This window comes from Trachemys scripta, chromosome 19 (assembly GCF_013100865.1).
Source record: "Trachemys scripta elegans isolate TJP31775 chromosome 19, CAS_Tse_1.0, whole genome shotgun sequence".
NCBI classification, from domain to species: Eukaryota; Metazoa; Chordata; order Testudines; family Emydidae; genus Trachemys; species Trachemys scripta.
This window is the reverse complement of record NC_048316.1, coordinates 21,097,050-21,122,116: the sequence shown is the minus strand read 5'-3', so window position 1 is coordinate 21,122,116 and position 25,067 is coordinate 21,097,050. Positions and strand designations below refer to the sequence as shown.

Genomic DNA, 25,067 nt, shown 5'->3' with positions numbered 1-25,067 from the left:
AACAAAACAGATTGCTTTCATCATCATAAAGCGTGGAGCAGGTAAGAAGATGAAGTAGCTTGTTTTGATTACCAGTTTATTTCACATCAGGCAATTGAAATCCCAAAGAATTGTACTGAAAGTGGCAAATCTGGGAAGAACCAGTGTGGCACCAACATAGATTCTGTGCAGCTTTGATCAATCCTAGCAAAATACAACTTCTAAAAGACTTAATGATACTAAAGTTCTTACTGGCAACATTCTCACGGACTTTGACTTCAGCAGGGACCTTTGATTAAGGACTTCAGGAATGGGCTCTTAATCTCTGACGAGTTTAAGCAATTAAAACCTGAAGCCATATACATATTTTCACTGCCTCATCTGCACCATGCATTATCAGCCAGAAGAATTAAGAGAAATTACCAAGACCTGAAGTGGAGGATAACATCCACTCCTCATAGAATATCATAGACTATCAGGTTTGGAAGGGACCTCAGGAGGTATCTAGTCCAACCCCTGCTCAGAAGCAGTGACTGTGGAATTGTGATCTCAGTCACACTGGTCAGTTGGCAAACTTGGTTCAGAACATCAGTAGGGGAGATCCACTTGGTTCTGATGAAAAATAGAACATTTCCAAAATATGAGTGGATGTTTCTCTGGCTACCTGCTCATAGATCAATCAAACACACTTGGATTCAGATTTTCAAAGGAGTCAAAGGGAGTTAGATGTCCAATTCTCATTAATTTGGGCAGCTAACTCTCTGGCTTCCTTGAAAATCCCAGACTTGCATTTTAACCAGGGCTCCTGAAGCAGTCCTGAAAACCCTTCAGGCTAACAAATTTTAGTTGCACAACATGGATGGGGCCAAAGGAAGTTAAAACCCTTTTGACCTGAAGTATTTTTTAAATTATGTTTAATAGCCACTGCAGCAAACATTAATTAAGCATAGATGGGGCCTTAAATAGTACGTAGTAATTTGAGCTTTACACCTCTCATCCCTCAATAGTCAATGTATTTCAGCTAGAGCCACAAAAGGACGTCAGCCCCACTGAGATCCTCAAAAACCCCACTCAGCGGGTACCTAAGGTTCCAAGGTGCTGACATTCAGCCATTAAAGTCCCATAGATACCTACATTTCTGCCACTGAACAGGTGGACAGCTGCCTTGGTCTAGGCACTCTCCTCACTCCTAAACCCCAGCATGATCCTCAAACTAGGCCTATCTCATCCACAGGGCCCAATGGTGGGGAGGGGTAGGGGGGTGTACCTAAACCCACACAAAGCCACCAGAGGAGGAAGCACCCTGTTAGAAGAATGTGAAGTAAATAGGATAAAGTCTAAACAAGCATAATCTTGCTTCTGGCCTTGCTTTTAATTTAAACAGGCTGAATAAGCAAGCAAGAGAATGTAAGTGAAAGCACAAGGCTGCACCCCCTCCCCCCTACCAAGCGAGCTGATAGCCTTGCCTTTCAGTAATAAGAGAAGATAAGGGGACCCAATCGAGCAAGGGGCTGCTATGGTAACCCAGCAGTTGGAAGGTGTAAGGAAGAGACACTGAGTCCGCGAGAGAGTGTCCATGGCCAAAAGTAACCCCACTCCTTACCCCTCCTGTCAAGTATGAAAGAGATGGTCTTATTGCCCCTAGACTCAAGACTCCCCAGAACGGACCATGACCATCTACTGAAAGGGGTGGTACCAGGGCAGGGGCATTACAAGTATCATTCAGTTTGCCAAGAATAGGGGGGAGAAGAGGGAGCTCCGTCGGTGTGCGGAGCTAGAGGTCAGGAGAAGAAGGGGGTTCTAGCGGCGTATAGAACTGTAGTTGGGGGAGGGGAAGAGGAAAACTCTATCGGCGTATAGAGATGAGCCTGACTGGTGTGAAGGGCTTTGGAATATGCTTGTTTAGCCCCAGTAAACCTTTCGCATTGCCTGCAGACTGGACTCTGGACTGTTATTTTAGGCAAACTCTGTCTGGGAACTGAGAAGGAGGAGGGAGCTGGACCCCTGCCAACACCCCCCTTTATAACGTTTAGCTCAGTGGTTAGTGCTCTCACCCAGGGCCGGGGTTCATTTCCTTCCTCTGCCTGCCGTGGAAAAGGGATTTGAACGTGGGTCTCCCACCTCCCCAGACAGTGCCCTGACCACTGGCCTATGGGGTATTCTTGGGCCAGGGCTGCTCAATTGCTTCTGTTGACACAGTTCCATGGTGCATACATAATTAAATATGCCTTGGGGCACAGGGATTGGAACCCAGGTCCCATATCCTGGGTGAGTGCTCTGGCCCCTGGGCTAAAAGCTCTAAGGGGAGACAGTAACAACGCACCGCCACACACACACATTTTTTGCAGGAAAGGGCTTAGGCACCTAACTCCAGGAAAGGGCTCACAGCCGAGAACCCAAAGTAGAGATGAGTGCTCTCTCTGATCCACACCCACTCTTTGAGGGTGGGGCTTAGGCCAGCCCCATCTCTGGCTAGCAGGCTGGCTCCTGTGGATCCTAACTCTCCCTATGCATTGTCTAGGGAGCCTCACTCACTAAGTCTCCCCATGCATTGTCTAGGTGCCTCACTGGGGGCTGTGGGTTCCACGAGGTAGCAAGGTACCTAGAAGTTAGGCTCTGCAACGCTGAGCATGGCAACCCCCAAGTCCCCTTTGTGAATAAAAAGGAGGTTGTTTGTGAGCAGAATTCTGTGCTAATGTAGATGGTCTCTGAGGTTTTCTCCTCACCCTTGGAAATGAAATAAGGCCTGCAAACAAACAGAAGACTTTCAAGTAGCTGCTTTTCACCTTCTCTATCTACAACCACCTGTCCTTAAACAGCAAGTTAATACAATTTCAGTGCTAAATTAAAAAAATATCATGGGCAATTCCAATTTTTTTTAAGCAAGGGAGCTGCCTCAGGAGGGCTGTTGTGGAGAAACGAAGGGGGCTACCTCAGTCGGACTGCTCCAGGGTGAGTATGGGAAGGTTACCTATAGAGTGATGTACACGGGGCTGCTTGTCGGGCAGTATAGAGATTGTATTGGAGGGTATATAAGGAGATGTTGGGGCAGCATGGGGGATTAAAAGGGGATGTATAATTGGTTGTTAGGGGTTGTATGGGGGTGGCATGGGGCAGTATAAGGGGCTGCTTGGGGCAGTATGGGAATGCTTGAGGGCAAGATAAAGGGATGTATGGGGACTGTTGGGGGTGATATAGTGACAGTGTTGATAAAGGGACTCCTGGTGGTAGTAAAGGGGTTGCTTGGGGGCAGCACAGGGGGTGTACAGAGGTTCCTGGGGAACAGTAAAGGGGAGGATATGTGGGGGGCTGCTGCGGGTAGTACAGTAGGGGTTTATAGGGGCGGCTGGGGGAAGGCATAGGAGATGTAGGGGGCTGCTGAGGGTGGCATAGTGCAGGTGTACAGGGGCTTTAGGGGCTGCTGGCAGGCGGTGAAGGGGATGCCTGGGGCCGGTGCAGGGGGCTGCTTCCCCTCCCTCTCCCGGAGGCCCCGGCCGTCACTTCCTGTGGAATTTTCCCGGGGATGGAGGGGGGGGAGCGGGTATAAAAGCGACCGCGGGGCTGCCGGGAGCAGCAGCTGGAGCCCGAGCCACGTCCGAGTGCGGAGCCCCGCGCCCCTGGTGAGTGCGGCTGGGGGCCGGGCCGGGCGATGGGCGGGTCCGGGTCTCCGCGGGCGCTGTCCAGCTTCCCCAGCGTCTGCGAGCACCCGTGTGGGGGGAGCCCTGCCCCCCTTCCTTCCCCCACCCCCCCAAACCACGAGCCCTGCACACCCGGCTTGCCCGCATCACCCCCCAAACCTCCAGTCCTGCACCCTCGGCCCCCTCCCAGCTAGCCCTGCACTCCTGGCTTGCCCCCATCCCCGCACCCTGTCCTCCCCCAACCCTACACTCCAGTCCTGCCCCCAGCCTCCCCGGTCCTGCACCCCCATTCTGTCCCCATCACTCCAACCCCCCCAGCCCTGCCTCCCCCTGGCTGCAGCCTGTCTCCCCCTTATCCTCCTGGATCCCCCTCCACCCAGCCGCAGCCTGTCTCGCTCTCACCCCGCTCGGCCCCATCTCCAGCTGCAGCCTGTCATCTCCCTAGGCCCCACCAGACTCAGCCTGTTGTCCCCTGACCCCCATTGGCCCCACTCAGCCACCTTGGTCCCCCTTAGTAGCAGCCTATTGCTCCTTCAGACACAGCCTATTCCCCCGTCCCCACTCCTTACCCGCTTCCTCACACCCTCAGGCACGGCATGTTCCCCCGTCCCCACTCCTTACCCGCTTCCTCACACCCTCAGGCACGGCATGTTCCCCCGTCCCCACTCCTTACCCCCTTCCTCGCAACCTCAGGCACGGCATGTTCCCCCCAAGTGATCTTAGCTGCAGTAACCCAGTAACTGCGTGGGGCCCTTGTCCCGACGTCCCTCAATGTCTTTGTGCCAAGTTATTTCTCACCCCGGTCTCTGAAGGGTTTTATCTAGGCCCCCAACTACGTTCCCTTGGGAACGCCTCCTCCCAGCTCTCCACCAACATTGTCAGCGCTGCAAAACTGTTCTCTGCATCTTCAGAACTGAAGAAGGCATTACAGGTCTTGCCCATTTCGCAGGAAAAAAAATTGCTTCTTTGGCCACTTTCCCTGCTCTACCCCAGGCACAAACACCAAACTGCACCTAAACCGCCACAAACTGAAATCTACACGGAAACCCTCGGCTGTCCTAGCGACATCGCTCAGCGCTATAACAAACTTCAGTCTTGTTCAATGGAGGTGGTCGATCTCACCCTCACTGCAGATGCAGCTGGGAGGATGGAAGAATTCTTCTACTGATCGCTCTACCGCGTCTGGAGTGGGTGGGTTTATGGCAGCGATGGGAAAACCTGGAGTGTCTACACTACACCAGTGTAGCGGCGGGGCTGGGGCTGTGCATTTGTAGCGTAAACATACCTGCGGTCTCAGTGCACCAGTGTCTTCCCACTTCTGCAGCTCCAGCCCCTTGGCCCGGCCCCGTTGTGGAAGGCAGTAAAGCCCGGTCCAACCACTTCTCCCGCTATCTCCAGCGCTCCTCCCACCCCCGCTAATCCAGTGTGTTTTGCAAAACATTCTGTCCTGTGAATTAGCCCCACCCTGTTCCATGACTCAGGGCATTTATGAGAAGGGGATTGGTTATAAAATAAAGAAGTGCGTCAGGCTAGTGTTTTCGGCACAGGGCTGGGAGCAAAGAAACGCTTAATTCGAACCCTGGCTCTGCCATTGATTTGGGTAAGTCACTTCACTGTGCCTCGGTTTCCCATCCTTAAAAGCGGTAACATGCCTGGATGCCGGAGGACGGTGGGGGTGTTGTGAGGATGCGTCTGTGTTTGTGGACAGTGCTTGAATGCAATAAGGGCAAACATGGGCGGCGGGTGGAGCCACCCTTGGGGAGGCGAGCCCCGAGACCCCCCCGCCCGTCCCCCGAGACCGGAGCCCCAAGTCCCCCCGCCACTCCCCGGAGACCCGGTCCAGCCGAAGCCCCTCGTCCCCGCCCGGAGCTGCCCCGGGCCAGCCGCGCCTCCCCTCCGCAGAGCCCAAGCGGCTGCGGGGAAAAGCCTCCCGCTGCGTCCGAAGCAGCTTTGCTATGCTCTATGCAGGTTCCGGGGCGGCCGAGGGGGCGTATGTTTTACTCAGCTTCCGGGGTCCATCAGTAACTCGCTGGAGTCCAGGGAGATGACCCGGGAAGCTGAATAGCACATCCCGCCCCCTCGGCCGCCCCGGAACCTGCATGGGGCATAACACAGCGACCGCTTCCCGCGCCGGAGCCGCCCTGGGCCTGTCCTACCCCCGCCCCCGGGCCAGGCGTGACTCCGCGCGGCGTTAGCAGCATCAGGACAGGCAGAGCCTGCGTCCGTGCCAAGCTCGCTCCCTGGAAGCTGGCCGGCAAATCCAGGGCCAGATTCTCCTCCCCGTCACCTAATTTTACACCAGTCTCGCGCCGGTAGCTTTGGTGCCGTTCCCTTGATTTACACGAGGGGCAGTGGGAGGAGAACCGGGCCCAGGGTCCCCCCGGTCACCGAGCCTGGGCTGCCGGTGGGGCAGCGCTCGCTCCTCGCCTCTGATCCCCTTTAGCCTTGGAACGGCTTTGGGCTGCTTTGTCTGCAGAGAGTCCTAGCCCGGATGATCCAGTTGATCATGATCCCGTTTGGTGGGGCCAGCGGCAGCGGCACTGGCTCATTGTTTTCCAAGGAAAACTGGTGGTTTTCTTCTGATCTCAGCCTGCAGATTGAGCGGTGGAAGACTGGCAGGGCCCGGGAGGAGTTTAGAGAAGATGGGCACAGTTGAACAGCCAAGTTCCTCCTTTCCCTTCCAGGGGTTGGGGTGACCCGAGAGTGCTCGTGCTGTCGAGGCCAAAGGGCAATAAACCAAGCGCTGGCTGAGTGATTTGCAAACTGATCACTTTGGTCCCTTCCAGTCAGGGGCCTTTTTCCTCCTGGTTCCGTTGCCAGGGGCACTGGATTTGCTAGGTGTCTCTTGCAAAGGAAGTGGTGCTCCTGTGATGGATTAAGCTGCTCAAAGGGAGTTAGTGGCTAAAAATCTACCCCCCACCCCCCGCCCCCAGTAAAAAGCGGCCTGCTCACGTTCTGAGGGTTAGAAGGAGCACTTGCGAGTTTTTTACCTGACAAGCTCTGGTGCGGAGGGCGTATGTGTGTGTGTGTGTGTGTGTGTGTGTGTGGAACAAGAAGAATAGCCCAGAGGGTGGGTCCAAAGTTTTCTCTGAACTACACCAACCTTCTGAGCGCCCTTCCATCCCCAAACTCCAGCTCAGACCTTCCCTTTCCCTCTAAACTTTTGAAAAGCTGTCACATGTGAATGTTAGGGGAGGACAGATTGCACCCCTTCGCCACACCACTTTTCCAGATCCATGTGTATGGAGATTTTAGCTGCCTGCAGCAAGTTCCCCCTTTCTCATTGCCCCTCTCCCTGCTGTCTCCCCTGCATCGGCTGCCTTCACTGGCCCCCCACCCATCCCCCCATTGCTCCTGGCCCCCACTGCCTCCCCTGCTCCCACCCCCATCACTCCTGGCTCCCACTGACCCCCCCAGTCCTGCCCCCATCCCCCGATCACCCCAGCCTCTGCTGCCTCCTTATCCATCCTCCCGATCCCCGCTGTTCTCCCGGGCTTCCCACCCATCCTTCTTGGTCCTTGCTGCCTCCCTGGACTCCCCATCATCCTTGGGCCCTGCTGCCTTCCCCAGATTTTCCCAATCTCCCTTCTCTGGCCTCACAGCCCCGCCCTATTCCTTGCCTCTTGACTACCACCCCCAGTGCCCTGGGCAGTCAAGGCCAAGCCTGGTAGGATCCATCTGCTATTGTCCCTCAATTCACTCATCCTTGCACTTCCCCGTCTTGATGCTCTAGAATGATAACATTGCACTTCCGAAACCTCAGAGCAGTCTCTGATGAACCCTGGGATTTCAGAAATGCAATGCACTGCGGGGTGGAAATACCAGGGAAGTCTCCGACTGCAGGGAAGTGTAACTGGATCCAGCAGAGGGTAAACTTTTCTTCGGGCTTAAAGCAAAATCACTTTTAGTTCATCTCTGCCACTTAATTAACATATAGATACAGTAAGAGTAACAGTTTCCTTAAAGGTTTTCTCTGTAAGAGGGAAGAGGTGTTCCCCCCCCCCCCTTTAACAGTGTGTTTCTAAGCTTAGTAAATTATCTTTCAAATCTCAGGGATTCTCTTGTATAAGCAAGTTTGGTCTTGAAATTGCACAAGCACTAATCTTCCTTTCAGAGTACAGTAATGACCGTAATACCCTGTGGAATTGTCCCCGGATCATTCCTAGAAGTTTCATTCTGAGCCTAGTGCAGGCTGGGTTAGGAATTCTGCTCCCACTGAATCAGTGGGATTTAAACCCCCAACTCATCTAGGATCCTTGGAAGACCCAGCCTGCGAGTTTAGTCACTGCCATGTGGATGCTCACATCCTGCAGCAATGACCAATAAAGCTCAAACGCATGCACAGAATCTCAGCGCTTTGATTTCAGGTAGTTCCAGAACCAAGTGCTCCTACCCCGAAGCACAGCGGTGGGGGCTTTCACAGGAGACAGGAAAGCAAGCAATCTATTTGCTAGTTGAGCCTGCTTCTGTCAGCTGATCTGGAGTCTAGCATTGTTTATTTAACAGTGTGAAGCAAGCTTTGTCCTAGTGGTAATGAGTGTTGTGCAAGTAAGCAGAAATGCTTAGCTGTATAGTTCCAAAGGATATGCCCATCTCTGGAGTGTAGCTTTTGTACTTCCGGCCATGAGGGAAGTTTGGGTATTTGGTACAATGGCACTTCTTGAAGGTGTTTTTTGTTTTGCTTTGGTCACAAGTCACACACAAAGTGGGTGTATTTAGATGCTGGCAGAGCCTTCCCCAGTTGATTGGCCTTTTATAATACCCATTTGGTAATTGAGATGAACAATTTGGGCAATGATAACTAGATGCTGTGTGCATGATCTAACCTCTCTATAAATGTTTTTATTAGTCTTCAGTAGTAGAAGAGTGCAGTATCCCATAATAATTCAGCAAAGATGTGGATGGTGTCGCCCCCTTCTGGTGAGTACTTCTTAAAACTTTGAGCATGTCTTACTTCTTTCTGCACACTGATCTACTGACCCAGCTCTATTTTCACTGAAAACACAAACAAACAAACCAGCATCCATACAACTTGGGAACCAGAGAGGAAGCATGGAGCAAATGTTCCATTTATCATGAAAGGATGTTTAGTTGCCAGAGGTGTGTTAGTGTATAGATTAGGGCGGGGGTAGAAAAGAAGATTTCATTTTAGACCAGAAACCACAAAGAGACAACAACCACCAAGCTTGTCCAGTAGTTCTTGCAGCTGGTTGGAAAATGGGGGGAATTTGTGAACGTTTTTGTATGCCCTCTGCTCATCACTTATTTTGGGGTTAGAATTTCAAAACTTTTCATCCACTTCTGGCATTCTTGGCAAATTGTGTTGCCCTTCTTAATGGGACCCTTTTTCTGGCTTTGATTACAGTTTGAGCTGAGGGAAGGAGTTGCAGTCTGGTAGCTCTTCAGGATTTCAGGCTACAACTCCAGAGATCCTGGGATTGTGGCCTAGGCAGACAGGGCTCCCCATTTCCCCCTCTGCCAACACCCGATCCTTCCGAAGCCATTCTGTCACTGGCTCTGCACCTCCCACACATGTTCAGCCCATACTGTCCTAGACGAGGAATTGGAGGTGAAGGGGAAGCTGGAGTTCTTCTCAGAATCCACCAGCTTAACGTGGAGCATCTGGTCCCAGCACATCCCACCGCACTCCGCAGAGCCCCAGCCCTGTGGATGCTTGTGGAGGGACTGTTTATAGAGGAAAGGAGCACAGAGCAGAGTCACCGCACCCTGCTTTCCACACCCTTTCTTCCTGCCTGTTCCTGGTGACTTTAGTTCCCCCCCAACCCCCCGGCCGAAGTATAAGGGTACAGCCAGCCCTTGGGCTGAAATGTGGCCTACCAGGCTTAGCCTCATAAAGAACTACACAACATGTAGATGTAAGATTTAATAATTACTTATGATTAACAATCCACTGGCTTTTGAGGTGTTTTACTCTGGTACAACTGAGACAAGGTGTAAAAAGATGAATCCAGCCAAAAGTCATTCCCCTTCTTCTCAGTACTTCATGGAAAAAATAAAACTTGATATTTTATTAATGGTGGTAGCATCCAAAGGTTCCTGTCATCCCAAGAGCAGGAGACTTCATTGCACTTAATGTACAAACCTATAGGAAGACATGGTCTCTGCCCCAAAGAGCTTAAAATATTAAACATAATCATTTAACACTCGGGCCAGCCTGGCCTGCTGGGGTCGCAGTGTCATTTTAACGTGTGTGTGTGTGTGTGTGTGTGTGTATTAAAATACCCCCCCACACACACACACACAAGTGCAATGTAAGTGTTGGTTTGACAAGGAACAAAGCCTGGAGATTGAAAGTTAAGCCTGACACTGTTCTTGAACTTGGGGCCCAATCCATTTCCTGTTGGAATCCAGAGTCTTTCCATGGAATTTAACGGCTCTTGGATCAGGGCCTTTTCTGTCTCAGTTTGTGATAGGCTGACCAAGGAGCCAAATAATTACATCCTGCGCTGGATGGGTGCATGCGAATCTCATTGAAGTCATTAGGAGCTGTGCACACGCATCCAAAGGCAGAATTTGGTCTGTAATTTTTAACATTAATGTGTGTGATTCTGTGATGTCCATAAAATTCCTTCCTTGATATTGCTGGAGGTTTGTTTGTTTGTTGTTCTTTTAACATAGGTTTGAGTGTTCTCTTTCCTCCCCCCATGTCTGTGTTCTAGAAGGTTTTTCACACAGCCATTGCTGGGCATGATCCATCTTTACTTCTGAACTTTAACAATCTGATTTTAATGAACTGATTTTTAATGATCACGTAACTACTAGTTACCAAACAACTCCCCCACTACAGTTACCTTCCAAGATCGCAGTTCCCTGTGCCGTAATATGCTGCCCTCCACATAATGAGGAAACAGTCGGAAAACACAGGTTCTGAATTAGCATTTCTCCAGCTCTCCTAAAACACAGTCTGTGGCCAAGAGAGCATTTTTACTTAGAAATCCTCTCCTGAGTGGGCCCTACAGTATCAGAATTGCGTGATATTGCTAGTTTTTAAATGTCTCTGACTTTTTTTTTTTTCACATTCACTCCACTGGAGGTATACAAATAGAGAGGCTGCCGTGTGCTTCTTATGAGAGAATCTAGCTGGCTCATGTGATAACTGCTTCTCTCCTACTGTCCCTTTTTCCCCTGCTAGCCTAAAGCAGACTGCAGTCAGCTTGAACTAGCACTTGTGTACTCCTGTGCAGTTGGTAAGGGTTGAGCTCAGTCTGCTTTGCACTAGAGAGGTGACTGCATTGGGAAACGGGAATTGGACCCTATTCTCACAGCCAAGGAATACATTTGGTGTAGCTGAGTCTTCAGGGTTTGAATAGAGGGGGTTAAATTTCTTTAAAAAATGTAATTCCAGTTTTGCTTGATTGCAGAATGACTGAAATTGGATTTGGAGCATGAGATTAGCATTCACAGCCTCTCAGGGCAGCAGTTTCTCCATTGGGTTAAGATACCAGCATCAGGTTCTACCTGCCTTCTGAAATGAATCCTGGGTGGAATTCCCCCCCACGCTGCGGAAGGATTACATGAGAGCAATACCTCCGTGCTGTACTGGCCTGTGTGCCTGGGAGGTCATTTTGAAACATGTCCTGAACCATTCTTGTGACCTTGAGCCCAGACTGTGTTCTCTCTGGTAGTGATGTCAATCAGGGCAAACGCCACTTGAAGTCGATGGCATTATGGTGGTGTAAAACCAGGAGAAGTGAGATCAGAATCAGGCCTTGGGTGTCTCCCCAGTCTCAGTAGGTCTAATTATAGCCATCTATTTGACAGTGTCACAGAATCTGTCCTGTGCCACAGAAGTGCATTTCGTTTTTTGAAAAGTGCTAGCCCCTGAGTTTGCAAGATAACCTTCTAAGTGTGAACTGAGCCTACATCAATGCAGAATTGTCTTGCTGATTATGCAGCCAGCCAGGAACAACATCTGAGAGATGGTGACTAGCCCCATTCATGTCTGTGGCGTGTTGGCTATAAATGGCTGATGATGAAAATTCAAACGCTCTTGCTGTTAACTCTTTCACTACAGCAAGTGAATTCAGCTAATATGTTCAGCCCATGCCTGCCTACTTGCCAAAACCTCAGCTTCTCCCTGACATCTTCTGCACTGCTGTTGAGTTGCCAATACACAGTGCATTGCAAATATTGTGGGAGTGTAAAACAAATTCATTTGAATGTAGATATAAATAATGCAGGAGCTATCCTAGTGATTGTGTGAAGCATTTTCATATGTAAATAAAAAAAAGCCTTTAAAAGAAACCACAACATTTTCCTGAAGCTGCTTCAGAATTTCTACTTTTCGGCACTGGTGTCCCAGAGAAATCGGGGACCTTGCTATAGAATGGAGAGGAATATACAGTCTCTCAATTGTGTCCCATTCACATCAGCATGAACAACGGCGTTAGCAGAGCTAGTGTTTAAATCCTGTGGGACTGATTCTGATTGCACTTAAAGTGGTGAAAAGCTAGTGTAATGCCATTAACTTCATTGGTGTTACTGTTGAGTAACACTAGTTTATGTGAGTGAGAAGTTTAGTGTTTTACACCCATTTGCATAGGAGTAAATGACTGCGCAAGATGTAAGACAGTGAAGAGGCAGGTCCTTGGGGATGATCATGCAGGCAGGGGATGAAAATTAGGCTGTTGTCTCCTTGCCAGTGTATTATTGGAGAACAGGGGTGTGACACGTCTCGTTTAATTGTGGCTGGAAATTGATAACTTGATTGTAAGCAGCACCTTCCATGCTTTTGTGAACAGGTGAGAGAGGGGGAAGCACGTTCATATTTTAAAGGTAACTTTGCTGAAAGGCTTTTGCTTGGTAGACTGAGCTAATTGAAGTCATACCAAACTAGTTATAGTGAGACTAAGGGGAACTTTACTGCAAATCTGTCCTTTAAAAGGACACTGAGGTTTTTTAAGTCCCATTTTTCTTCTTGCTGCTTAATCACCCTTTGGGAGCTTGATACTGAAATTGCCATATCAGAATTATGTTCTCTGAAACTTGCATGCATGGCTATTGGGTGACTTGCATGGGTTTTTTCTTATCTGAGAAAATAGCACATAAGTATGGAGCTGTTAATGAATTATGTAGGTTTTTGCAAATATAGGTTAGCTCTTTGGATCTACAACCTTGAGGCTGTCCCTTTTAATGGGATTAACTGAAGGGAGATGTATTGATCATAGCATCTAAGCATGCTGGCTTGTCTGAGTTTAGCTCTCCAAATTGGTGGGAGGAGTTACTTTAATTTAGTCTGACCACAGTTTTTAGGGGTTCTTAGACTCAGCCTTTGCATCAACCCATGCCAGCTGTCATAAAGCTCTTATGCTACCATAAAAAAGCTCATGTTTTGAAATCTAGATGACTCTTTTCAAGTATAAGGTGGTGATCAAGAATATGGTAGGTCCCTAACATTCAGGATGGTCCTTCTGGGTTGGTAGCACAAATAGTTGCTTCATTGGAGACAAAAATGTCATTTCACCACTTAATCTTCATAGGAGTCTACTGCAGCAACATTATTCCAAGAAGCAAAATCTCCTTCCACTTACCTATGAGACACATTTCCCCTATTCCTTTGCAAGTCACTCAGATTCCCTCTTACCTAGTGGAGAATTGTCACTGCCCGTATAAAATTGAGTGAAGGGGACAAATAAGGGATGTGTTTGTCACCTTAGCAGGCATACTTTGTGTCTGAACCTGTAAGAGAGGTAGGTCACCAGTCATTCATAGACTATAAAACTATCACCTGCGGGGCCAGGATTTCAGCTGGTGCAAATTGGCACAAAGTCATTGGAGCTACACCTGTATACATCACCTGAGAATCTGGGCCATAATGGCTTCCTGGCAGGTGAAACTGCATGCTCTTAGAATTGACTTTGAATTTGTCTCCCCTGCTCAATGGCACCACTTTGAGCATGCCCAGCAGGGACACTGGAAAACCTTCTAGAGCCTTCCCTGCTCTCCTCTTCCTTTGCAGGGTTTCCCCCAAGCTCTAAGGAGGGGTTGGTGACATCATTTTCTGCACCGACTCCTCCCATTCATCTCTGTTCCGTAAAGCCTTTGCTCCCCTCTTAACCAGCTCTAAACTAACTCCACAGGGAGCCACTTACGCTCTGTTGGACATTTGGGGTTGCATATTCAGACATCTGGGAACTTGTCCACACCTTTACCTAAAATCTTGGGGGAAACCCTGCATTCTCTCTTGTCACTTCCTTTTCAATAGCCAATGTGTAAATTATGAGTAATAACTATATTCATTTCAGCCAGAAGAGTGCCGCCTGCTAGATTTACATTGAACCTATCCTAGAACTATTTTATTGTTTTAAACATCTTTCTGACTCTTCCACTGTGGATCATCTGAACTTGGCCATCTTATTTTCAGTTTATACGACGAGGCATATTTGCTCTCTGTCTAGCTGTCCCTGCAGGAAGCCACAAAAAGCAACAATTTTTAAAGCCACATTAAAACATGTCACAATTAAAATAAGCCAGCCGAACAAGAAGCCCACTTGCATAGTACTATGTGTACTGTGCACAAAGAACCCCCGCTCCCGTTTTCAGACACTTTCTTGGTACCAACGAGTGTTAGCTGGATGGAGAGAGACAGAATTTTTCTTCAGATTCACCAGGGTTTCCCTGAGCATTTTCAATATCATTTTGCTGATCTAGCATTTTGGTTTTTTTTAATTCAGGATTGGAAACTCAGAGAAAGGAATACTTGAAGTGGGAATTTCCACAAGAAGATTTTCTCTGTAGAGGGGTAGAGGTTAGGCAATGTGTTGTTTGCAACCCGGATGACTTAGTGAGGATTTGCCTTGATCTTTCTTGGGACAATTCATCTATAATGAGCTCATTGGCTTGGACAGCTCACATTGGAAATGCTCCAAGAAACAGAGGCATTATCGTATCTCTAGCAATGGTGTTCTGTATGCAGAAATACAGGAGCCCAAAGTTCCCTCTAAGCTGCGTGGCCACACAGCAAGCTATAAAGGGCCGCACAGGTGCACAGCCACAGGGGCCTGGAGAGGAGAGAGGTCGGGGGGAGGGGAGCAAGTTGGGGCGTGCAGGGCTGCCATGGGCCTCTCCCCTGGCCCCGGAGCTGCTGTCAGCAGGGAGAGGCACCGTGACCTCTCCCCCAGAGCCCTGGGGCAGCCTGCACCCCAAACTCCTCATCCCTGTCCCCACCCAGAGCCCACACCCCCAGCTGGAGCCCTCACCCCCACACCCCAACCCTCTGCCCCAGCCCTGAGCCCCCTTCTGCACCTCAAATCCCCCATCTCTGGCCCTTCCCCAGAGTCTGTACCCCCAGCCAGAGCCCTTGCCCCCCTGCACCCCAATGCCTTGCCCCAGCCCCGAGACCCCTCCCACACTCCAAACCTCTCAGCCCCAACCCCACTACACATCACCTCCTTATTGGTGCACATAACAAAATTCATTCCGCACATGGATATAAAAAATTAAAGGGAAGTTGCAGGAGCCCAGCTTGCTTTAGCCTATGCTGAGAACTCCTATTGACCTCCCCAGGAGAGGCCCACGTGCATCCAAAGGCAGAATGTGGCCCATATGGCATGAGGACCTGATCCGGCCCCCATTGGAAAGACTCATTGATTTCAATGGGAGCTGGATTGTGCCTTAAATGCGGGGAGGCTAGACTGCCTCACACCACGCCAGACACGCTGAGCCTGATCCTCCTGTCACACTGGGGAAACATTGCTGAAACCAATGGAGTCTCATTGCTGTGATAGGAGAATCCGGCCCTGTGGACATGGGAGTGGGATGTTGTTAGTTAACACTCATTGGTTGAATGTTTTAACCTCCTTCCCCCAAGTAATCACAGTTGATGCAAGTGTACACAGGTTATTGTGAAAGACACTGCTCAAAAGTGGAACAAACTTGCCTTACTGGAGGCCAGTGGATAAACCCTTTTTTACAACAGAAAGGTAAAGAAATGCCAATTTCATACTTAATTTTTTTTTTTAAACCCTTTGAGCACCCTCTCTCCATGTTCTGTTACTGCTGATGCTAGCAGCCGGCCATTGTGATGCCAAAAGCATTGTTGGGTATCAAGATTCTAATCTTTTTGTTGCTGCTTTTCTCTGTTTTCACTGATTGTTAAAATCCAAGATTTCTGCTGGGGAGGATTCCTGTCTGCAGCAACTCTGAGGTGGTTAGTAACCCCACAGTTCATATGGGGCCAGGAGTATTCATTAACTCGACAGGGCTCTTCAGAAGAACTAAGTTTTAACTCTCAGGGGATGGGCTGATATTTAACTTGAAAGAAAATCATGGGAGAAGGAATAAAACATTATTTTCAAAAATACACTTCTGTGGGCCATATCCGTCAGCCCTTATTCCGACAATTGAAGTTAATGGACTGGATTCGGATCTCATTTCGCCTGATGTAAATCCAAAATGACAAGTAATCCTGTCAGAGTTACTCTGGATCTACACCAGCAAAACTGAGAGAGAATCCAATCAAGGGAGTTTGGAGTAAGGATTTAGCTTATTTAAACTAAACATCTGTCCCTATTTTGTGACATGGCTGCAAGAAGTTAACATAAGTCTATGGGCCTGATTCTCCTCTCACTTTCATCCGTTTTACAGCACTGTAACTTGACTTCAGTGGAGTTCCTTTTGGTTTTTGCTCTTACTTACACCAGAATGACTAACGAGGGACACTACTGCAGTCAGTGGACGTTAGACTTGTATGCATCTGGTGTGAGATGAGAATCAGGTCCTATAACTTAAGGGCCCAGTCCGGTTCCATTAAAGTCAATGGCAAAACTTGTATTGACCTCCATGGGAGCAGGGAAGTGGGAGGGGAGGAAAAGGACAAATAATTTTAAAACTTACACTGTGGAGTCCATTCTCTGTCACGCTGTCGAGAACTCCATTGGTATAATGTATGTGTGCAAGGTCTGTCTCCTGCGTCTAGTGAATTATCAGTTTTGATGGCTGCTTTGTTGGATAACAACTACCAAGAATTTCTATCTAAGCATCTTGAAATTCACCAGGCAGCCCTCAAGGCTACTCACTTGTGATCTGGCTGAAGACCATCAAGCTGGCTGCTATTGTGGAGCTGAGGAATATATCATGCTATTTTTTCCTGACATTTCTTTCCAGATGTTGTGGGCTGAAGGAGGGTCAGTGGTGACCGTTCTGAAGCTACTTTAATAAGCCTGGATTTTCATCGATGTCACCATACGGGCTTATAATAGGTTCAGAGTTCTTTATTTAATGCCCTGACTTAATTAGTCCCCCTACAACTATGGAGTGATGCAAAGAATTAATCTATGTAACAACCCTGCTCAGCCCTCCTTTTTAAGACACATCTCCTGAATGCCCTAATTTTGGTTTAGAATACTCTGTTTTCTCAAACTTATCTTGTAAGAATGAGGTTATAAAGAGTGAAAGTCCTCTCAGTGCAGAGGGCCTAAACAAGGCCTCTAGTTATGGGGCTAGTGGTGTTCTAAAGCTTATACAGGCCCCCTTGGGATTGGGGTAACATTCATCCCAAGAGTTAATCAGGTTTAGTGTGCAAAGGCTGGATTCTTCAGGGCTTTTTTCTGCAAAGCTTCATTAAAGTCAATTGGAGCCTTGCCTGAGTAGGGAATGCAAGTGAGTGTAAGTGAATGGAGACCTCTGACATGGTGGATTTCATGCCCGGGTGTGAAGGACTGCACAGGGCATGATTCTCATCTCATCTATGCTGGTGTAATTCCATTGACATTAGTGGAGTTACTCTGGAGTTACACCAGTGTGAGTGAGGGGGAAATCAGGCCCGTCTGTCTTTGATAGGTTTCCATTAACACTCAGTCAAGACCCTGTTGTATGCTCCTTATAAAAATAACTGTTTCATAACCAATAAAACTTGAGCCAGTATCAGTGATAGAATAAAAAAACCCAGCAAGGAGCTGCCTGGCAGATTCAGTTCAGAGGTTCTGTTTCTTCTGAAGAAGCTCATAATGCGAGAGAACAGCTGTTGTACATCAAACCATGATAATGAAAAAAATCCCAGCAGAGATCTTGGATGTTTTTAAATTTTGGACTTGTAACGATATTGGCATCTAAGCAAAAGACACTTGCAAGGCTCATTCTGGGAATTTTCTAGCATGAGCTAGATCCACCTGTGTGTATGAACACAAAACACTTTCATGACATTTGCAATAATTTTTGACCTACCTCTCAACTGTGACAGAAAACCATAGAGATGGGGAAAGGGCCATTCGGTTGGGGGGAGAACAGTTGTCCCATCAGGGGTTGTTCCTTAAATATATTTCTTAAGTGTTTTGTTTAATTCAGCTGGAAAAGCTAAAGGAGTAAAACTGGATATCAGGGGTTAGATTTTTAAATTTAAGACTCTGTGAGGGTCTCTTGTTAAATGTTGCATTTGGCTGCTGAATTCCAACAAAAGCAACAAATAAAATGAGGCGGGTGGTGATTATTGAGGAGGGAAGGGTTGTGTGTGAATGTTCAGTGTTCAATACATTAGGAATTCAAAAGCAGAGGGAATAGTACCTGATGATGGAATAATTTATAGGCAAAGAAGTCTTTTTTGTCTTTAAACATCACAGATGTGTTCCATTTGAGAGGTATAGTATGAATTGTGATGTCCACTTATTGCACCAAACGAAGGAGCTGTTAACTGGTGTTTTGGGATATAAATGAAGAGAGTTGTTCACTTAAAATACTATTTTAGCACATAAAACATGCACTATATTATGCCCATCTTGCAGTTGCACCTCCAGAGTATGTTGCTAAATAGGATCTGGCTAGGTCAGTACCTGAATAGGACTCCTCCAAGGATCACCTGAGGTTCTTCTGCAAAATTACATAGGGAAGACAAAAATCTCACCTTGGGTAGACACCAAATCCAGCTAGGGCAAGCTCGAGATGTTTTGCAACTCTCACTGCAACATGGCTGCACTGTCCTTGCAATAGAGAGGGAGAACAAGTTCCCTTCTAACTGATAGAGGAAACCAAGTCCCAGTGCTAAAGGTTCCTGCTGGAAAATATAGAATGCAGATGAATTAACATAAAACAAAGCAAATGGGTACAAAGTGGAATGTGTGTAACCTGGGAAAACACTCTGCAGGCTGGAATGAAGGGGTCTCCGAATAGAAGGCTCAGTCTGGCACTCTGGGTGATCCCCAGTACGGAGGGCTGCTTGCAAGGCACTGTGGTGTTCTTAAGTCCTCCATAAACCCTATTTTCAAGGGTTAAATGGGATTTAAATGGTACGTAGGCCCTTGCAAGTGGGCCTTCTGCCCGGGGCTGGGTTTCAGTTGCTGAAAACCCAGAACCTCAGTTGTTTTCAATGGAATGCCCAATACATACAGGATCTGACGCCAGGTCACTTGTAACATACAAAACTACATTCGTGCCTAGTACAAACCCATTGAAGTCAATGGTGTTACATAGGGATGGATTTTGCCCCAGAGAATAAAATGAGCGATTGAACAAAATGATTGAAATGGCTTCTTACCATTGGCTGTTTTCAGTTCCCATAGTTGCACAAAGGTGGACAAGTGAGGGCAGGGGTGTTTTTTCTTTTGTTCCTGCCCTTCCCTCCCGTTTTTGTGTGGGGGCAGGGGGGTTTGTACCTATAGGTGGCCTTCTGTTCCTTTGATAAATTGTAATATTGGAGTCTTTAAATGACTGAGATGAAATGTTAAAGTGCAATTATAATATATTTAAAAATGTTATTTCTTCATTGCTGTTCCCAATCTCCAACCAGCAGTGCAATTAAAAAAGCACTCGAGATAGAAAGACAAGACTCTTCCCTTGGTTGCATCTACTGAATTGTGTGGGAGTGCATGGGTGTAATCCTGTAAACAGCCTTATCCCTGCAAATATCATGGGCCAGTATCACCAGTACACTTTGCATCACCACAGCAGCCTAAAGGAGCTAAGTGGCTGCAAACTTGGTTTAAATGGTTGTTGAAGATGGGTTTATTGCTGCTTTTAATCACTGTACGGAGCATCCAAAGTGAGGTGGCAAATTTGGTCCCAAATCTACAAATAAACATGCATTTAATTCATATGGAAATCACCTTGATTTCTTGTATGTTACTTCCCTCTCTTTCCATGGTGTCTGTAACCTTTGACATTACTCTTAGCTTGTGGTAAAAGAACACGACCTACAAAAATGGAACAGAGGCTAAAAGAACCAATTGTTCAGCGTTTGATGGTTACAAAAGAATCTGTCTGTTCTTTAGATTTTTTTTTCCTTACAGAATATTTTTCAGCCAGTTCATTTGAAAAGTTGGATGTAATTGACTGCTCCCCACAAGCCCTGAGCACAGGAAACATTCCTGCATTTTTACCTTGGGAGATTTGTTAGTAGGAGTGGTCCGTCTGTTTTTTTAGCAGGTATCTCATTTCAGTGATTCATGAGCACTAATTTGACAATAGTTTGTTTTAGTCAATAAAACATTTCAAATGCGCCCCCTGATGTAAATGGTCCCTCTTCTAACAACCTTTTGCTGTGTTTTATGTTAATCTAAATGGGGTTGTTTGTAATGTGGGTTAAATAGACTTCGTAGTCCTCCAGGTGCATGTTTTATCTGCTCAAGTATTACGTTTAAGTGGACTAGTTCCCTCTGTTCCTCTGACTTTGCCTAGAATGGACACAGCTTTACAGTTTTGATGGGATGTTTAACAGTTATTTTAAAAACTAACTTGTGCTTTTGTACAAAGAGCGAACAAGTGAGCAGGTCACTGAAGTTTAAAAAGAATAAGCCTGACTGCAGATGGCACCTCCAAATGGGGGCCCAATGGCTGCCTCGTGGGAAATCTGTTTTCACAAGAGCAAGTGGTAGTGAACCGTTGATAACGATGTGTCTTACAAGATCCTGGCTTTTACTGTCTTGTCCCAGTATGAGCCTTGGGAGGGCTTGAAGGGAGGGCGGTAAAGCCGTATACACCAATCTGACTCGTTTCACATTGATGGCTTTTGCTCTGACATGCTGTTTTCTTTCAGATGAAGAATCTCATGAACTTGCCTGGCTTTGGAAACACGTCAAGGGCAGGGTGCAAAACACACTAGTAGGACATGACCCTTAACCTTTTCTCTAAAGAGTAGCCCTATAGGTATATAAGATAAATAGAGCTTAAAACGTGGGGTTGGTTTTATTGTAAGTTTGGTTTTTGGTTTTTTTTCCTAAGTAAAAATAATGTTTGTTTTAGTGGTTGGGTGTGGGGGAGTAAAGCAGAAACAGCTTTAAGAATTTTCTGATAAGCTTTTTATAAAATGCATATTCAATTGTATAATTGTGGCACGTGGTTATAGAATGGGGTGAATGAAAGCTAATGGGGCAACTGGGCTGAACATCTGAAGAGTGAATTGCTTTCATTTGTGATGTTATCTTTGGCTGCGGTGGCCTAGAACTCAATTGATGTGTTGCCCCCCAATCTCTTGCAAAACTAACGTGCATAAACTCCCATCACTTTCAGCCAGCACAAGCCCTATGCTCCATTTAAACCCAGTTTTGATTACTTCAGTGGTGCGTAGGCTTTGTGCTAGCCCCCTGCACAGGAATGTCACCTCCTATGAAGTCTATAGAGGTAACAATTCTTCTGGGCTACTACCTGAGATAACATCTTATTGTTGCAGTCTTTCCTCCCCTCCGTCACCTGCTATTCAGGGGAGGGGGGTAACGGGACCGAGGAAGGCAAAAAACATCCATCCCTATGAATATATACACGTGTGTAGATATAAGAATGCAAAGGCTGCAAATGGCCAGATCATCGCAAGAGCTGAGTGAGTGAGGACATGCAGTGCCTAGTAATTAGGCAGGTGTGAAACTAAGGCTTGAAAGTGCATGAAAATACTCTGGGCAGCATGTATGTTTTTTAAAAAAACACCACCTCTGGGAGCTAATCTCATGTTAATCGTCTCATGATGTGGGGCAGAAGGGCTACAGCCAGGCTGGCATGTTAGCATTGACAGCTGTCTAAGGAAGCACCAAGATGAGTGCTGGCCCCTTTAATGGCAGAGGAACTGCTGGCTGTCTCAGGTCTCCCCACGAAGAACAACAGTCAGGTACTAATGTACACACCAATAGCAGGAAAACTCCCCTCTTTGTAAGGCTGTCCCAAAAGGAAACTTTTGAAGGAAGGATCTAAATATAGAGTATTGGAGTTGGGGGGCACTAGTCCTTGTCCCCCGTTCCACCACTTTTGCATCAACTCTTTAAAATCCAAACTGGGCTGTGATTGGTATTTAGCGTTTTATTGGCTTTACTTTTATTTAAGGAAAAAAACCTATAAGGCCAAGAAGCTCCTGTCCCCTTTTAACAGCAGTTCTGTGTCCCAGGACACATTGCAATAGGATCTCCGTTAAAAACCTAGCTCCATGTTCACACAATAAAATTCGCCCTCTCTAAGACTCCCTCAGCTTGACCCTAGAACGGATTCACAGATACTTGGGGAATTTAACTATAGACTCAACGCTGATCCATTGGGCCTTCTCCTGTTCTTCAAGGATCTATGCTTAAATAATTTCCTCTTGGAAAGGCAGCGGCAAAGGTCTTCTCGTCCTGACTCTGTCTCCCCCTGCTGGGTTCCAGGTATATTTCACCACTTTAAGAAGCTGTTCCTGAGTGAGCAAGCAGGCCGAGCCCAGGCTCTGGAGTTTGTCCGCAAGAATGTCGCCAATGCCCTCTCTATGGCTAACCTGATCATGGGTCTGTCTTCCATCCTCTGCAGCCTAAATGGGTATGTCTGGGTCTGGGGCTTCACAGAGTGGCGTGGTTTCATGGAAGGGACTGCATAATTGGCAGGGGTGGAGGGAGGGACAGGGAATCCTCATTATAATCAATGGCAAAACTTCCATTTGCTCCACTGCGGGAAGAGTCAGGGCCACTAAGGCCATGTTTACATTTGAAAAGACTACCGGGGTGTGAATGGCGGAGTTCACCAAAGAGCTGCACACTAACTGCCCTATGTGGACGCTCCTGCTGCAAACCAAAAGGGGCCTAGTGCATGTGAATCCAGTCGTCTTTCCAACAGGACTGTGTTAATGTGAACTAGGAACCTTTTAGTTCACACCCACCGTGTGCACAGGGGACAGCTAAAGCGCAACTCTGGTGCGCTCTGCAGTTTGCACCCCCTGAGCTGCACTGCGGTGCTGTGTAGACAGACCGTTAGCTAACTAACACATGTGCATTTCAAAATGTGACACTTTGCCCTCGTGTGGACGTGGCCTAAGGTGACCAAGTTGCATTCCTCCCCTGACATCTCCAAGGTGACGGCTATCAGAGCTGGCGAGGGATGGCTGTTGCCTCAAGGAGTTTCTGAGCTATGTCCTGCCATGATTTACACCCTCTGCTCCCTTGTGGACTTCAGTGGAATGCCTGGACTGTAACTCAGGATAAGAATTGGCCCATGTAGCATAAAATTTCTCTGCACTGCATTATCAGTGAGCTGCCAAGCTTCCTCCTCCAGGCTAAGTAAGCAACACTGTAGGTAGGAAAGAAAAGAGGCCTGATGAGGTAACAAAGCAGCGAAGGGATTGAAGAGAGTTAAACAGGCACAGGGGAATATATTCAAGGTTGTTTTCTGCCTGTATGAGTAGGAGTTTCCATAAATTTCTGCAGGATGCCAAAAAGGCCTTTCCTTATACATTGTCCTGTAAAGATACCCAGCTAAAAATATTCCCTGGACTTTATCACTTGTTAATTTATATGGTGCATCTGGAATTGAATGCCCAGTCCTGCAGCCCTACTCCAATACCGCTCCTGTTAATATCACTGTAGGGATCTGCCTCCATTCAGACTGCTAAATCGGGGTTTGAAATTTCATCGGGGCTTGTCAAACGGAATCATTTCTGCTCATAAAATAGAATAAAAAGAAAAGAGCTGGTTGTCCCAGACTTTTGTCCTCCAGGCCAAATAGTCTTTAATAGAACAACAAATAACTCCTGGGCCATGCAGTGCTATTTCCACATGGTATGGCTTGTGTGCTGTGTTTCATTCAGGAGGAGGAATCACAGGGAGACATTTTCCAGGAGCAAAGCCAACCTGGCAGTCTAGTGTGTAGCTGCCGCTACACAACCAGAGTTGGATGTTTGGTTACAGCTCAGTAAAAGGGCTGGTTTCTCATCAGTGTGAAGTGGGGTAGCACCACTGACCAGAGTAAGGTTCTGTGATTGAGCCTTGGTCACATGCCAGGCTTTAGCTTGGTTATGTGACCTGGTTACAGCATGGCTGGCTCCTGGCACACTAGAGCTCTGATTCTGCTGTGGTAACACAGATGGCTCCCTATTGCACTATTTCTGTTTGTTAAAGTGAGGGGGGAAGGGAGATGTCAAGCAATATAGCCCCAAAATTTAGGCTTGGGCATTTTTTAAACAAAAAATGTAGCCTATAAAATCAACAGAAACACTTGTTATTGGGCACTTAGCTCAAGTGGTAGCAGATTCTGCTTTCGTACCTGAAGGAGCGGAGTTCCAGCCTGGCTGGTACTGCAAAGTGCCAGGAGTTCGTGGTGTGCAGTGCAGTGAAAACGAGGAAATTACAATACAAACATTTTGATCCATGGTGCAAACAAAAATTCCGCAAGAGAGAACAGAATAGGACACCCCAGTACCTAATTTGGGGATAATTCTGTAGCACCCATTACTGTAGTTTCTAAGTAGTATGAAACCACATAATTTGGGGTCTGCACCCAAAAATCCCATTTATGAATAGGGGTCTACATAAATGGTGGAGAAATTACACATTTTTCACGGGTTGGTCATGGCATAAATAGCAAATTTTGCGGATGTGTTTAGACATCAGCGTTTCTCAAACTGGAGGTCCTGACCCAAAAGGGGGTCTCAAGACTATTGTAGGGTGGGCATTAGAGCGGCAGCCACTGGCCAGGCACCCTGCTCTGAAGGTCCGGTTACTTAGGGTTACCATATTTTGAGCCTCCAAAAGGAGGACACTCCACGGGGCCCCGCCCCAACTCCGCCCCATCCCCAAAGTCCCCGCCCCAACTCCACCCCCTCCCCTGCTTCCCGCGAACATTTGATGCGCGGGAAGCCTGAAGCAGGTAAGGGGAGTGTGGGGGGAGGAGGTGCGGCCCAGTCTGGCCCCCCCAGCGTCTCCAGCCTGGGTCGGCTCGGGCCCTGGGTTGTCGGCCCTGGGCCCGGCCCCCGGCCGAGCACCCCCGGCCCGGGCCCGGCCGAGCACCCCCGGCCCAGGCCCAGCACTGCCGGTCCCCGGCCCGGCCCCCAGGTCCCCGGCCGAGCACCCCCCGCCCGCCCAGCACTGCCGGGCCCCTGGCTGAGCACCCCCGGCCCGCTCTGCACCGCCGGCACTCGGCCCCGCTGGCGCTCGGCGCCCCCGGGCCCAGGTACCGCCGGCGCTTGGCCCCCGGCGCTTGGCACCGCCAGCCGCAGGCACCGCCGGCGCTTGGCACCGCCAGCACTCGGCCCCGCCGGCGTTTGGCGCCCCTGGCACC

At 48.0% G+C, this 25,067-nt stretch overlaps 1 protein-coding gene and 1 long non-coding RNA gene across 15 annotated transcripts in view; one reads left to right on the top strand and one right to left on the bottom strand.

Moving 5' to 3' along the window:
• LOC117867768 overlaps nt 1–5,017 on the bottom strand; it is a 37,886-nt gene extending 32,869 nt beyond the window's left edge. For both annotated transcript variants that reach the window (XR_004643497.1, XR_004643495.1), the window contains exon 1: nt 4,903–5,017. This is a non-coding gene — a long non-coding RNA (uncharacterized LOC117867768). The remainder of the gene's footprint in view (nt 1–4,902) is intronic.
• The window catches only part of TMEM269 (transmembrane protein 269), a 38,077-nt gene continuing 16,512 nt past the window's right edge, over nt 3,503–25,067 (top strand). For 2 of the 13 annotated variants that reach the window (XM_034753009.1, XM_034753010.1), the window contains exons 1-3: nt 3,503–3,599; nt 8,467–8,537; nt 22,190–22,337. In XM_034753009.1, the coding sequence (XP_034608900.1) occupies nt 8,513–8,537; nt 22,190–22,337 (173 nt within the window). In that variant the 5' untranslated portion in view covers nt 3,503–3,599; nt 8,467–8,512. The other 11 variants (XM_034753020.1, XM_034753017.1, XM_034753018.1 and 8 more) reach the window with 11 other exon arrangements.